At 39.4% G+C, this 12,607-nt stretch overlaps 1 protein-coding gene across 1 annotated transcript; it reads right to left on the bottom strand.

The window, feature by feature from the left end:
• Positions 1 to 181: 181 nt before the first annotated feature.
• On the bottom strand, positions 182 to 12,205 carry ttf2 (transcription termination factor, RNA polymerase II). The gene is made up of 23 exons (XM_087829981.1): positions 12,127 to 12,205; positions 11,809 to 11,914; positions 11,446 to 11,532; positions 11,250 to 11,319; positions 9,874 to 10,737; positions 9,214 to 9,334; positions 8,751 to 8,933; positions 8,490 to 8,647; positions 7,690 to 7,771; positions 7,352 to 7,477; positions 7,093 to 7,243; positions 6,436 to 6,541; positions 6,067 to 6,251; positions 5,373 to 5,526; positions 5,093 to 5,184; positions 4,719 to 4,804; positions 3,829 to 3,971; positions 3,525 to 3,704; positions 3,104 to 3,162; positions 2,848 to 3,001; positions 1,257 to 1,339; positions 844 to 918; positions 182 to 617 (listed from the first exon to the last, which is right to left on the bottom strand). The coding sequence occupies exons 1-23, from the start codon at positions 12,152 to 12,154 to the stop codon at positions 473 to 475; spliced, it is 3,438 nt and encodes a 1,145-aa protein (XP_087686107.1). The 5' UTR covers positions 12,155 to 12,205; the 3' UTR covers positions 182 to 472.
• Positions 12,206 to 12,607: the final 402 nt, after the last annotated feature.

Raw genomic sequence — 12,607 nt, 5'->3', positions numbered from 1 at the left:
TACTGTCCAGCTGTGTGTCAGCTGTGGCATTTGACCATCTGCCGTTTAAACAGTCCAAAAAAAAAAAAAAAAAAAAGAAAAAAAAAAAAGAAAGAAAGAATACAAATAAAAACTAACACCCCCCCCCCCCCCCCCCCCAAACAAAAACAAACCCAAAAAATGGTTTTAGAAAAAGCCCACATATTTTGTTTAGTGTAACTAATCTAAACATCTCACATATGACTCAGTGTTTGGAGGAAAATTCTTAGCCTTGGTGTAACAAATAACTTGGTACTTTTAAAGTAATGCATTACCCCATTGTTGTTGTTGTTATTATTATTATTATTATTATTATTATTATTATTATTATTATTATTATTATTATTATTATTATTATTATTATTATTTCAACATTTTCTAAAGTTACAACCTAATACATTCACACATGAATGCATGTCTGAATAGCTGTTGGTCAGCTGGTACAGCTGTTTATTCAGACTCCAAAAATGATCTTGAGATCTGCCAGAGAGAGTTTAGAGAGGGTGTTTCCGGTTCCCGACAGCACATTCTGTGCCAGCTCCTTCTTCTTTGCCTGCAGTGTGGAAATTTTCTCCTCCACTGTGTTTTCACACACAAACCTATTGACAATGCCACATAGACAGACACACACACACACACACACACACACACACACACACACACACACACACACACACACACACACACACACACACACACACAAACTATTAGCACAAAGAAACGCAGTTGACACATCATTGTTACCAGTACATGCTTAATAAAACTTAAAAATAAAGATGCAAACTAGAAATTTTGTGGCGATTCAGTTAGAAGCTGATGCGTCACCTGTGGATGGTGACGTCTTTATATTGTCCCACTCTATAGATGCGGTCACAGGCCTGATCCTCCAAAGCTGGGTTCCTGTTGAAGGGTTAAAATGAAACTTTCTTCTACCTTACAGAAATGTTTCTTAAGTTTGGAATAACATAATCTCTGCAAAACTGCAGAATGCATTGTGTGACGTGTGCACATGTTTGTTTATAACTGCCTTTAAATTGTCCTTTGCCATTCCTTATAATGCAAAATGTGAAGGCACAAAATATTTTAGAGGATACAAATTAAATTAAAGAGGATAAAATGTGGAAAAAATTCTTTGCACAACAGATATATTTCAAATGCAGCTTGCTAAATTAAACGGCGAACGGCAAACAACAGAAGTGATACTTTTCCGGCTCTTTGAATGACAATGTGGCTCTCACCAGTGCATGTCAATGAGGAACAGGTGATTCCCACCGATCAGATTCAGTCCAACCCCCCCGGCACAAAGAGAAACCAGCATCACCTGAAGCAAAAACCAGAGCAATTAGGCAGCACTATACATTTAGAGCTGTGCAACAAAGCAGTTTGATTACACTCATTTTCATCATTATCACTTCAAGCTTAGTTCTCAGCTGCATAGCACACTTGGTATAATGATCACAGCTAATCTAGAAGTCCCATCATCATCATCATCATCATTATTATTACTATTATTATTTACATTTCAGTGTTGCAGCAATTTCTGTTTATAACATATATTTAATTTATTGTTGTTTACTTTTTATTTAACTGTATTCTTCACAAATGAAGCAAACATTACAAAAACAGGAACAGTTGGCCTTACATGTATGCACAGATTATCAGTGCAAGTACAAAAAAAAAAAAAGAGTAAAGTAAAAAAGCCACTATTGCTGTTTTACATAGTGCATCAGTGTTTTCACCGTTTTTTGTAAACTGATAAGTTTGTTAGTTTAAAGAAAAGGAAATCTCTTCATGTCTTTGATATCGTTCACTGTGCCGTCCAGTCATTCTTAATTAGGGGTTCATGTTTTAATCATTTACGGGTTATTGCTATCCCAGTGGCTGCGCAAGCAATCTTCTTAATAAGCATTTGTCTTTTACAGATAAGTTGCTCGCAGTGCTACATAAATAAATCGTACAGAAAGAAAAGTCCATCTGTTCTTGTTTCTCCTATCTGTACACAGTTTAATTTAGGGATTATAAAATATCTTAACAGGTAGATATTCTGCTAATCGTCATCTGTAATGGAAGATCCCAGAGTCTTCCTCCAGCTTAGATTATTTTAATGTTTTTTCGCTGGCCGGACGTCAGAATAAATGAAACAAGTTTCTTATTGTTGTAAATTTGAGTCTTTTGTATTTCAAAATCTTATTTTGATTGAGCGGTAGACAGTGGTACCAATTTCATTCCAATATTTAAAGCTCCCATTGATTCTTACTGGTGTGATAATCTTATCATTTTAAATATAGGTCCTCTGCTCTTGACATAAAAAAATGCCATGTGGATTTTCCTTGCAGCTCGTTGTATAAAAGTTGTTTTTATTATTTTTTTTATAAAAGTTGAATACATTTATTAGTGAAACTCTGTTAAATGGGCAGAATGGATTAATCCTCATTAAGATTATGAACATCTTAAATTCTACATCGTTTTCATTCATGTCAACTCCTTTACTTGGTGCATTACTGCCACCTGTTGGTTAGAAGTATGGAAATCATTGTGCCGCCTCATTATGCTTCATTTATGCTCCTGCGGCTGTGTCTCTTTGTGAAGGTAATTATCTACAGGAAGGAGGTCTAAACATGCTCCTGTGCAGTTCTCCAAAATCGAAACTTCACATTGCTCGACGTGTATGATGATGTAAGTCGTTCGAAAGGTGATTAGCTGAGAAGTGGACTGGAACAGGGAAGGGAGAGAGTGCGGTTCACCAGGAATGTGATAAATGCAAAAAAAGCTGACCCCCAGTCAGCTTCATTCAGACATGCTCCATTTGACAAAAATAGAGACATTTACCTGTGGTCCTTTTGGGTTAGTGTTGAATTCTTCCACCAGATCCATGCGGCGTTTAGGGTTGACGGTCCCGTCGATGACGCTGTACGTTAACCCCATTAGCTGCAGATGAACTGCTACAATTTGGAGCATGCTGGTCCACTGGGACACGATCACACTGGACAATAAGGGCAGGACATGCCATGAAGACCACACATGAGAAGGTAACATAAAAATTGGTCCATTGAACTCTGAATTATTGTGATGTGTAATGTTTTACCTTTTGTGATCATTACTCTTCTCTCTGATCGCCTTCAGTTCAGAGATGATAGCAGAGATCTAGAAGGAAAATTGAATCTTTTAATACTAACAAACAGACTTTGAACTAGACCACCATGCGCTCTTATCACATACATCGTTAAAGGCAGGGAAAATGCACAAAGACAAATGGTCAGCTATGAATTTTAAAACATTTAGCATGAAAACAATCATGTCAAATTACGATTTAGAGCTGAATCTGTGCGGGAAAGATCCAAAGGCTCCAACTGAGGGCAAACAATCCACACCCAGTGACTTCATTGCTGACTTTATTGTGACTTTATATCAACAAAAACAATCATACCCTGATCTTATTTCATCATCTATATCATTTTCACATTCTGCCAGTAACTGTGATGTTAGTGTGCTGATCTATTGCCCACCTTGGTGCTTTTGCTGGTGCCCTCAAACAGCCGCGAGGGGAAGCGTGTGCCATTGAGGGCCACAGAGTCTTTGGGATCAGGGCCAGATGGCGAGGGGCTGGAGGAGAGCGACAGAGCATTGAGCTGCTCCTCCAGAGATAAGACGATCCCATCACCCTGCAGCTCCGATGAGTCCAGAGTCTAAGCACGGGAGACATGGAAAGAAGGAAATAGGTGTGTGCAGTATTCAGTTTGTATCATTATGTGTCTTTTTAAATTATAGACATTGCTGGAAAGCCTTATGACAGCACGTGAAAGTGTGTACCTTCTTAAGAAGTGAGAGGTGACAGCAACATTGTCGGAGGCGCAGCAGCAAGGACAGGATGTGGACGGTGCTGGACACCTGCTTAGCCTGCTGGGAGCTCGACAGAGCAGGATCAGCCTGGGACAAACCAAACTCCTGGGCCACTGGAGAGACAGAGAGAGTGAACACTATTTTAAATCACCATTACTGCTACTAGCAAACACTGTGTCAAGAGATTTATTCTAAAGACACTTCTTCAGCTAAGAATCTAAAGGTAGAAACACACAGACGCTGCAGTTTTTACTTGCAAGGGCGATCACAGAACGCTCACACCAGAGTGGGGGCCCTGTGATGTGCGCTCTGTTCCTGCACTTGCCTTTATTTATATACAAAAGTAATACAACAGTGAATACGTCTATTCATTAACAGAGGAATGTTAGTATGTAGGGAGTGAAGATAAAAGTGGTTCAGGTGTATGTGTGTGTGTGTGTGTGTTATTCTGAAGGACGTTGCCCCTCTTCTTGAAGATAAGAGCATCCAGCTCCCCTCTTCCTGGCAGGAGTGAAATGATAACAGCTTGCTCAGCTATTATCACTGTGAGAAAGAACTTATAAAGCAAGTCTTGATTTCAACAACAGTCTAAGTCATAAAAGGGTCATCATGCAGTATTCTATAATATGCAAACTTATATATCACAAAAAGATTATACTGACTACTAAGTACAATTTTCTATTGACACACTGATTGCTAAAAGAGTTTGACTTAAAGGCAAAAGTACCGTCCCAGCTTCCAGTTTAATTTCTGTTGTTTTCTACACGCAAATGTAATTATGCACCTCGTATAATAAGATGCAATCGTGACTGCAAAACAACCTTTGCTCAGATTAAGTTTATTTATTGGTGAGGCCTCACCTTTCTCAAAGGGATTAGAACTGGAAGTGCTTCCTTTCTTCACATCATTTCCTTCGTGTTGCTTTAGGTAGCTCTGCAGAGTAGATCTGGAGGAGAGAAAAAAAAAATATACACACCGGTATATATAATTGACTTTTTATAATTGACTTAATTCCTAGTTTCACAACACTCAAAAAGGTAAAAACATCAAGATGTCCAAATAAAAAACAAAGATGAAAATGCAGGAAATAAAATAGTGAAATGAACAATGTACAAACAGAACGTCTTGATACTTGACACCTTGGGCTTTAAAAAGGTTAATTAAACCCCTAACTGTAACTCTGCCTTTGCATTTCACAAAGGTTCATGTATTTCTGAAAAGATAAGACTTTTACCTGGACTGCGCAAATAACACATCATACACAGCCTGCTCATCCTCAGAAAGTTTGAGTCGATGCACCTCGGAAGTCCGATCAGGAAGAGACACCTGAAACAAAACTGCTTTAGTTTCTGGTTATATTTTGTAATTAAAACATACACTCCCAGAAGCTAACAGATACTTTGCCACCATTAAATTAAAAAACAAAAACAAGCAAACTCCTAATAGTGAGTGTATTTCCTGATGTGCTACCATAAAGACAGATGTTCATGGAGTCTGTGTGTGTGTCTCTCTACCAGTGGTTGGCCTGTGCTGTCCCGTTGGTCTTTGGTTCGTCGGAGCAGCAGAGTCCTGGTCAGGATGTTGAGTCGCTCTCTGCCTCTCTTGGAGCCGTTGTCCACCTGAGCTTTCCACAGTTTGTACTCGTCGAACGGAGAACAACGCAGAAACCTGAAAAGACAGAGGAACGCAGTGAAAGAACAGGATCTCATTCATGAAATACATTTATCATTCGTAATGTGTTCATTTCATTTGTGCTTCCTCGTCTCCTCCGTCTTACATCCTTCTGCTTGTGAAACAAATATTAAGCTCAGTCCTCCAGACTGAAAACTGTATCTGGAGGACAGAGGAGAAAGGAGCCTTTCCAGAGGAGCTGTAATCGAGGATGCACTGCTGTATCCTTTGCATGTTTTTATCTTCAAGTATAAAACAGCCATGTCACACAGCTGAAATACACAAGCCAAGGTGAGAAGAGGATTTGTCAGACGTTGTTTTAGTTATTTAAGAAGCTCAACTGTGAGATCAAATATTCCAGACTTCATGATTTATATGTAACTTATTAAAAACAGGCGTATTATCTTGTCAATCTGCACCATATTATGAAAATACTTAAAAATTGTCCCAAATATTTAAAACGGACCACACATGTGCAGCAGGCTAACAAAACACAGGATGGGTTAAAAACTTGTATTCACTGGGCTGTTGTCTTACTTGAGCAGTGAGTACATGTCCAGCAGGTTGTTCTGAATGGGTGTACCAGTGACAGCCCAACGGGCTCCTGCCCTCAGCTGACAGACAGCCATGGAGGTCTGCACTTTTGGGTTTTTGATGCTGTGGGCTTCATCCAGAATTATGCGGGCCCAGGACACTCGCAGGAGAGGAGCTGAGCCTGGACGCTGAAGAAAAATAATGGGAAGTGTGTTTGTAAGTTATTTCATTTTGCTGAAAGTGATGTTTCCAACACTGCTCTTATCTTAGTAAGAAATCACGAAAACAGTATTTTGATTTTTAGTGCTGCTGCCAGCATCTTCAGCGTTAACACTCAGAGGCTTTGCTTCCGGTCGTATATGTAGTATTTACCACATCGTCCTTATCCGTGTTGGGTTTATCGGCCTCTTCTTTTTGGACCGGGATCTCCTTGGACACTAGGCTGTAGGTAGTCACCACCACATCGTAATCTGCCAGTCTGGTGGACACATACACAACACTGTGACTCAAATGTCCTTCAAATGGGAAAAGAACAGCTGTAATGAAGATCTTTGACATGTCAAAGAAACAATGACAGAGCTGCTCTCCACTACTTTGCACGAACACGAGATCAAACATTTACAGTACACATATCAATTCCCCCGTGTGCATCATTTCATTTTGTCTGTGCAAGCATGTTTTCCCGAGAGGCGTGTTTTGCAAAAATAACGACAGTTATGACAGTGGAGCTCCTTTTTGTCTGCTTTAGTCATGTTTACGACTGTACTGAGTTTTGGCTTTTCCAAGCTTTCTCTTTATAAAACATTTGCAGGACATTCTTGTTCCTACAGTGCTTTACTATGGCCTCAAATACCAACATTTTAATATGTAATTGTTTGGCACAAAAGTAAAAAAGGTCAACTGTCACTGCGGGAACTTTGTGTGGCTTCAAAAAGAATAAGATGCGACTGCACCGTTACAAACTGACATAAAGGCAGAGCGGAGAAATAAACAGCAATGTGTGTGTGACAAAGTTTGCAGCTTTCTTACGCTCTGGCACTTCTCTCACGGTTCGGGCCGTGGTACAGGTACACCGTCAACTTGCCCGTCTTGACATGTCTGTCAATCTCCTTCTTCCAGTGGTGCACCAGGGAGGCAGGGCAGATGATGAGAGTGCCCTTAGACAACACAGGGATGCAGTCTGGACACAAAAAAAACAAGGAAATAGCTAAAAAAGGAAGAACTGTATAATTTTATTTAGCTAGATTTTATTTGATCCACTGAGTCAATGACAAAAGGTTCTCGTTACCAGCTTTGGATAACCAGCTATCCTTCTTCTTCTCTCCCATCTCCTCCTTGTCCTTTTTTGCTTTCATCTTCATGGCCAGTATGAGAGAAATCATGGTCAAGGTCTTCCCCAGACCCATGTCATCCGCTGATTGAAAAGAATACAAATGAGATGTACTAGAAAAAAGATGAAGAAATGGTAAGAAGCGAGGCGTTCCTCTCTTTGTCATGTGAGCAAACTGACTGGCCTGAGGAGACCATTTCTGTACATAGAAAAGCAAATTAAATGTAACAAACAGACCCCACAGGCTTATTTCCAACTTTAAAAGGAGGAAGAAAATCACATGAAAAAACACTCACCCAGTATTCCTCCACAAGGACTCTGCGTTTCTCTCCAGAGCAACCAGGCCAAAGCTCTCCTCTGATGGGGCAGGAGAGGCACCTGAGCAACCAATCACAATGCAGCAATCTTAGCCTAACATCATCGTCCAATCAAAAGAGGAAATACAGGCTGTACCATTCTAAATTGTGACAGTTTTGTGAATAAAAGAAAATGTTTTGACGCAAAAATGAAATACTCTACAAATTAAAATATATGGACACATAAAGATGCAATTTCTTAGAGCATAATAATGTAAAACTATGAGCTACAATCGGATGCTATATATATTTAAGGCTGACCTTAAAATGTTGCTGCAATACTAGAAGCAGAAAACCATCCTCAAAATGAGAGTAAATAAATGGTACTCAGTCAGACACCAGGTATTTTTTATGCAGCCTCAGTCTGAGCAGTCAAATCAGAGTAAAGATGGCGCTCGCCTGCGCTGAGTGTCATGTAAAAGGTTCTGATAGATGAATTTAAAAGTGGGCTTTAAAAGTGGGAAACTATTCGCGTAAGAGTTCTCTCCTGACCTCTCCTGCTAAGAGTTGTCTGTCATCCACTATCTTCTATATCACAACAGCTTAAAAATTTTAAATGTAACTATTTACTGACAGAGTCGAGCACTAAGGCTTGCAGTTTAACTGAAGCCTTGTGTAATCAGTCAGAATATCTGAGTTCTGCTATGAGTTTCCTTTATTTTTGAAGTTTTTGTGAAAATGTAGTTGTTGTTGTCAGATTTTTGTTTTGCCACAGTAGTGAGTGAACCAGTGTGTAACACCTTGATACCCTTGGGATCAGGGGCCTCAGCCTCGGCATCAGGACAGGACTCCAGGGACTTGTGGAGATGGTCGATGGCCTCACAGGTGGCATTTTTCACCGCCAGAAGACGGTCGTTGGTCATTCTACCCCCATAAAATGTCTGTGCCTGTGGGTATGCTGGAAACATTAAGGATGAATGATTAGCAATCTATATTTATTTCAAGTTTAAAAAAAACATTACACATTTTATAGAAGTGTTTCTCTTTCCTATTTGGCATACCTCCATACATCTGAGAGTCTCCCTGGCTCAGCTGGAGCTCCAGAGAGCCACCAGAGGCCTGATGATGGTGCAGGCCCGGGGCTGGAGGAGCAGGGAGCAGGATGGTCCCGCCCTGCCGGCTGAATGGATTCATCTGAGTGTTGCTGAAACCAGAATCAGTGCTGCTACACGCTTCCTCAGGCTCTGAAAGGGAGACACAGACATCCAGCCAAATCTAAAAAACCTTGTTGGTTTTATTATTACACTTTCACTTGCACGTTTGTTTGTCAGAAAGAAAATCAAAGAACATCAAATTACACAGCGCTTACTAAGACAAAAAAAAGTCCCTCACGGTTTTGCCCATGTAAGCATAAGGGCTTAACTGGGAGTATAGCTGGGGTAAATGTGGAATAACTAAAAAGCAGTTGAATAAACCATCTGAAAACACTATTCTATTATATCTCATGTGCAGTGTGACTCCTACCAGGCTGAGAAGCAGCAGTGAGGCTCAGTGACTCCAGGGCTTCCTCAAGCTCTTTAACCTGTGTCCTCAACCTCTCTCCTTTATCTGGTAGCGCCTCCAAGTTTACTGAAGATAGAGTGGCCTGAGGACAGAGTGAAGACAAAGAGCTCTCATAAGCCTGAGTATTAAACTAACCAGCTGCTCTGTAGTATTTGTTGTTGTGATGTATACAGTGTGTCATTTATGGGCTGTTATAAATGCTGAAACTGAAGGATTAGCAGTTAGCTAATACCAGCCAATTAGATATCAGCCTAATCGTAAATCACATTGCTGGACTTGTAAACTAAACTGTACTTAACAGCTACCTCAGCCTACTTTGTCAGCTAGTGTAGCTAACAGTGGCAACTTTAACATTTAAAGAGAAAAGCACATTCTGAGAGCTTGCAGATTATTTACTATGATATAATTACAAGTACTACAAATATTCTTCTGTGTTTTGGGAAACGCAGCCTAGGAGTGACTGATATGAGTATATCAGGGCGGTTAATTAACAGATTTCTTAATGCGGACATGTTTGACATGCATATAATATTTTTTTTATATTATAATAATATTTGTATGTTTGGTTTTAAATCAATGCAGTGTTCATGCATGACATGTGTGGTCTCCTCTTCCCCACACCTTTTTCTGCTGGAGCTGAACGGTGAGCAGGTTCTGCAGCCCTTTGGGGTTTTCCACCGGCTTTTTGATGTTAGAAGCTGGCTGGAATCCTGGGAAGTTGGTCAGTGTCTTTTGGACAGTAGAAACAGGAGGAGTCTTTTGCGGAGCAGGCTTCACCGACACCAGTACCACATCATCATCATCATCGTTGTTTTCGTGACTGTCGGGCTGACTGGACTCTGGCTGAGTTGGTTTGTCAGGTATGGGGCTCCTGCTGCTGTCAGAGTCTCTGGATGCATGGGTGCAGCTGCTGTTTTCTAGTATTTGTTTGGTTTCTTTCACCTGAGAGGTTTCAGCATCAGATGGTTGCTGAGTCAAGTTCCTGTGAGAAACTGGTGCAGTTTGATTGATTGTTTTGAGTTGATGTTTGTTTGATGACTGAACAGTCGTGACGCTGGAGGAAGAAATGCCCTTTTCTGCTTCTCCTTGCTTGATGCGGTTCTGCTCAGGCGTGTCTTGAATCTTCTCGGTTCTTTTTTCAACACTGTTTTCTTTGGGACTGTTGTTCTCCTCATCTGAAACTCTCTTTTTTAACTTCATCCCCGGTGGAAGTTGTTTACTGCGGTAAGTATCCGACGACCTGTGCTTATCATCTGCCTTTTCTTCCACTCCTGCACCATGTTGCCTTTCATTTTCTTTCTGGTAATTTGCTCTTCCTTCAGCCTTGTGACTTGCTTCTCTCTCTTCATGTCTATAGTTGTGCAACTTTCTCCACTCAGAGTCCTTGTCTGTCTGGCTTGGTGCCTTAAAGGGGTTTCGTACAGGTGGAAGACATGAGGGCTGAAGCTGTGTGTCAGACAGAGGGCTTCTCTTTTCTGTTTCTGGCTGCAATCATGGAAGACAATACACTTTAAAAAAAATGTATCATAGAGATTTACAGAAAGGTGTCTAATAACAGCTAATCCCTAATGTGGTGTTTAAAAAGAGTAAATAGTTCAGAATAGGAAAAATACTTGTTCATACCATTTAGCTACATCCTATTTAATGCTGCAACTTATGATTGTTTACATAATAAATGTATTAATCAATGCGTACGCCAGGAAAACCATAAAAAATTTACAGTTACAGCATTAAAGAAAAAACAACAAAAGAAAAACAAATACAAAAGAGGTAAGGATTACTTTTGTTTTGAATGACTGACCAATGAACTGACTAATTCGTACAAGTTTAATTATTAGTGGAGTAGTGAGAATAATAACTTAAAACTTTAATTAACCACATTTTAATAACTAATCTTTAATAAATATCTCAATGCGATGGCCAGAAACCGTTGGTGATACAGATATTGAATGTATATAAAAAAACAAGTGTGTTGGGAAGTCTGTGACAGCACTTACTGCAGTCCAGGGTACATTTCCACACCACCTCTGGCCTGCTTTTTTACCTACAGCACATCGGTAGAACAACCTGGAAAACGAGAAGGAATTTGCAGTTAAATACACAGTCTAACCGACCTGGTTTCTAGTCATATAAGCTGTGTATAAGCATGCGATTTCAGATTTCTTTCACACACACACACACACACACACACACCTATAGCCCTGCTCTTGCTGACTGTAGTTGAGAGCCTGGAGTTCCACCATTGAATCTTCATGATGGAGGCAGTGTGATGGTGAAATGCTAGAGACATGATAATTCACGTCAATAAATCAAATATTTGTGCAACACACACATTTGTTTATCAATAACTTTAACAATATGTCACTGAATAACCAACACTTTTAACCTCAGATGTTTGGAGAGAGCCAATGAGTATAGTAAAGTTGGCTACTGAGATGAATGGAACAAAAGCAATGTAAGGATATAGCCAAGGAATAGTTAAGAGATTATTATTTGGTTCAAACACAGTGACAATGACTGCTTCAGGTCTAAAAATACAGTAGAGTGGCCTATTACCTGGTTTGCTGACTAAAATTACAGCCTTGCTTGTCAACGCAGACGTAGAAGCTCTTGCCTTTATTTGGTCCATCTTTTAATCCGGTTTTTAACATACACACGCCGCCTGTGACAAAAAGGTCTCTTTTTAGAAACACGTAAAAACTCGAAGTGCAGAATATTTAAACCGAAGGTTAAACTAATTATTAAACTATGTAAGCAGCAAACCTTTTTTTTCTCAGGATAAAAACAAAAATATAATCTATTTAAACCAAACACAATATCCAGTTTAGCATTTTATAACACATAATTAATCACCACTGACCGATTACCACTTACCGTGGATACTACATACAACCTTTTCCATTTTATCAACACTACTAGTTCAGTTTCAGTTACTAGAACGTGAAGGGAAGAGCGGCATTTTGTATAGACCAATCGCAGCTCTCGGATAATACATCCGCTCTGCAAACGTCAGTATAAAAGTCAAGGTCCGAGTTATGTAGCAAAATTGTATTATGATGGACAAACAAATAATATATAATAATGTATTAACAACAAATACCGATAAATATTAAATATATAACAATATTAAAAAAACAAACTCAACAAATACCAAATTGAATTTGATTGATGACTCTTATTGTGAAATATATTTAACTTTTAACCGGATATGATATAAGCTAGTTCCGAGAACGTCCGTAAACCTGTTCCGTAAAAAGATTTTTTACATGTATGCAGAAGCTGCTTTTCAGTTTAAAAAACGTATGTTTTTTTTATATAAAAATTATTATTTATCATTTCTATGAAATAAAAAGAC

This window comes from Neolamprologus brichardi, chromosome 16 (genome assembly GCF_056152115.1).
Source record: "Neolamprologus brichardi isolate AB-2024 chromosome 16, ASM5615211v1, whole genome shotgun sequence".
NCBI classification, from domain to species: domain Eukaryota; kingdom Metazoa; phylum Chordata; class Actinopteri; order Cichliformes; family Cichlidae; genus Neolamprologus; species Neolamprologus brichardi.
The sequence above is the reverse complement of the archived record's forward strand: the minus strand, read 5'-3'. Positions and strand labels throughout refer to the sequence as shown.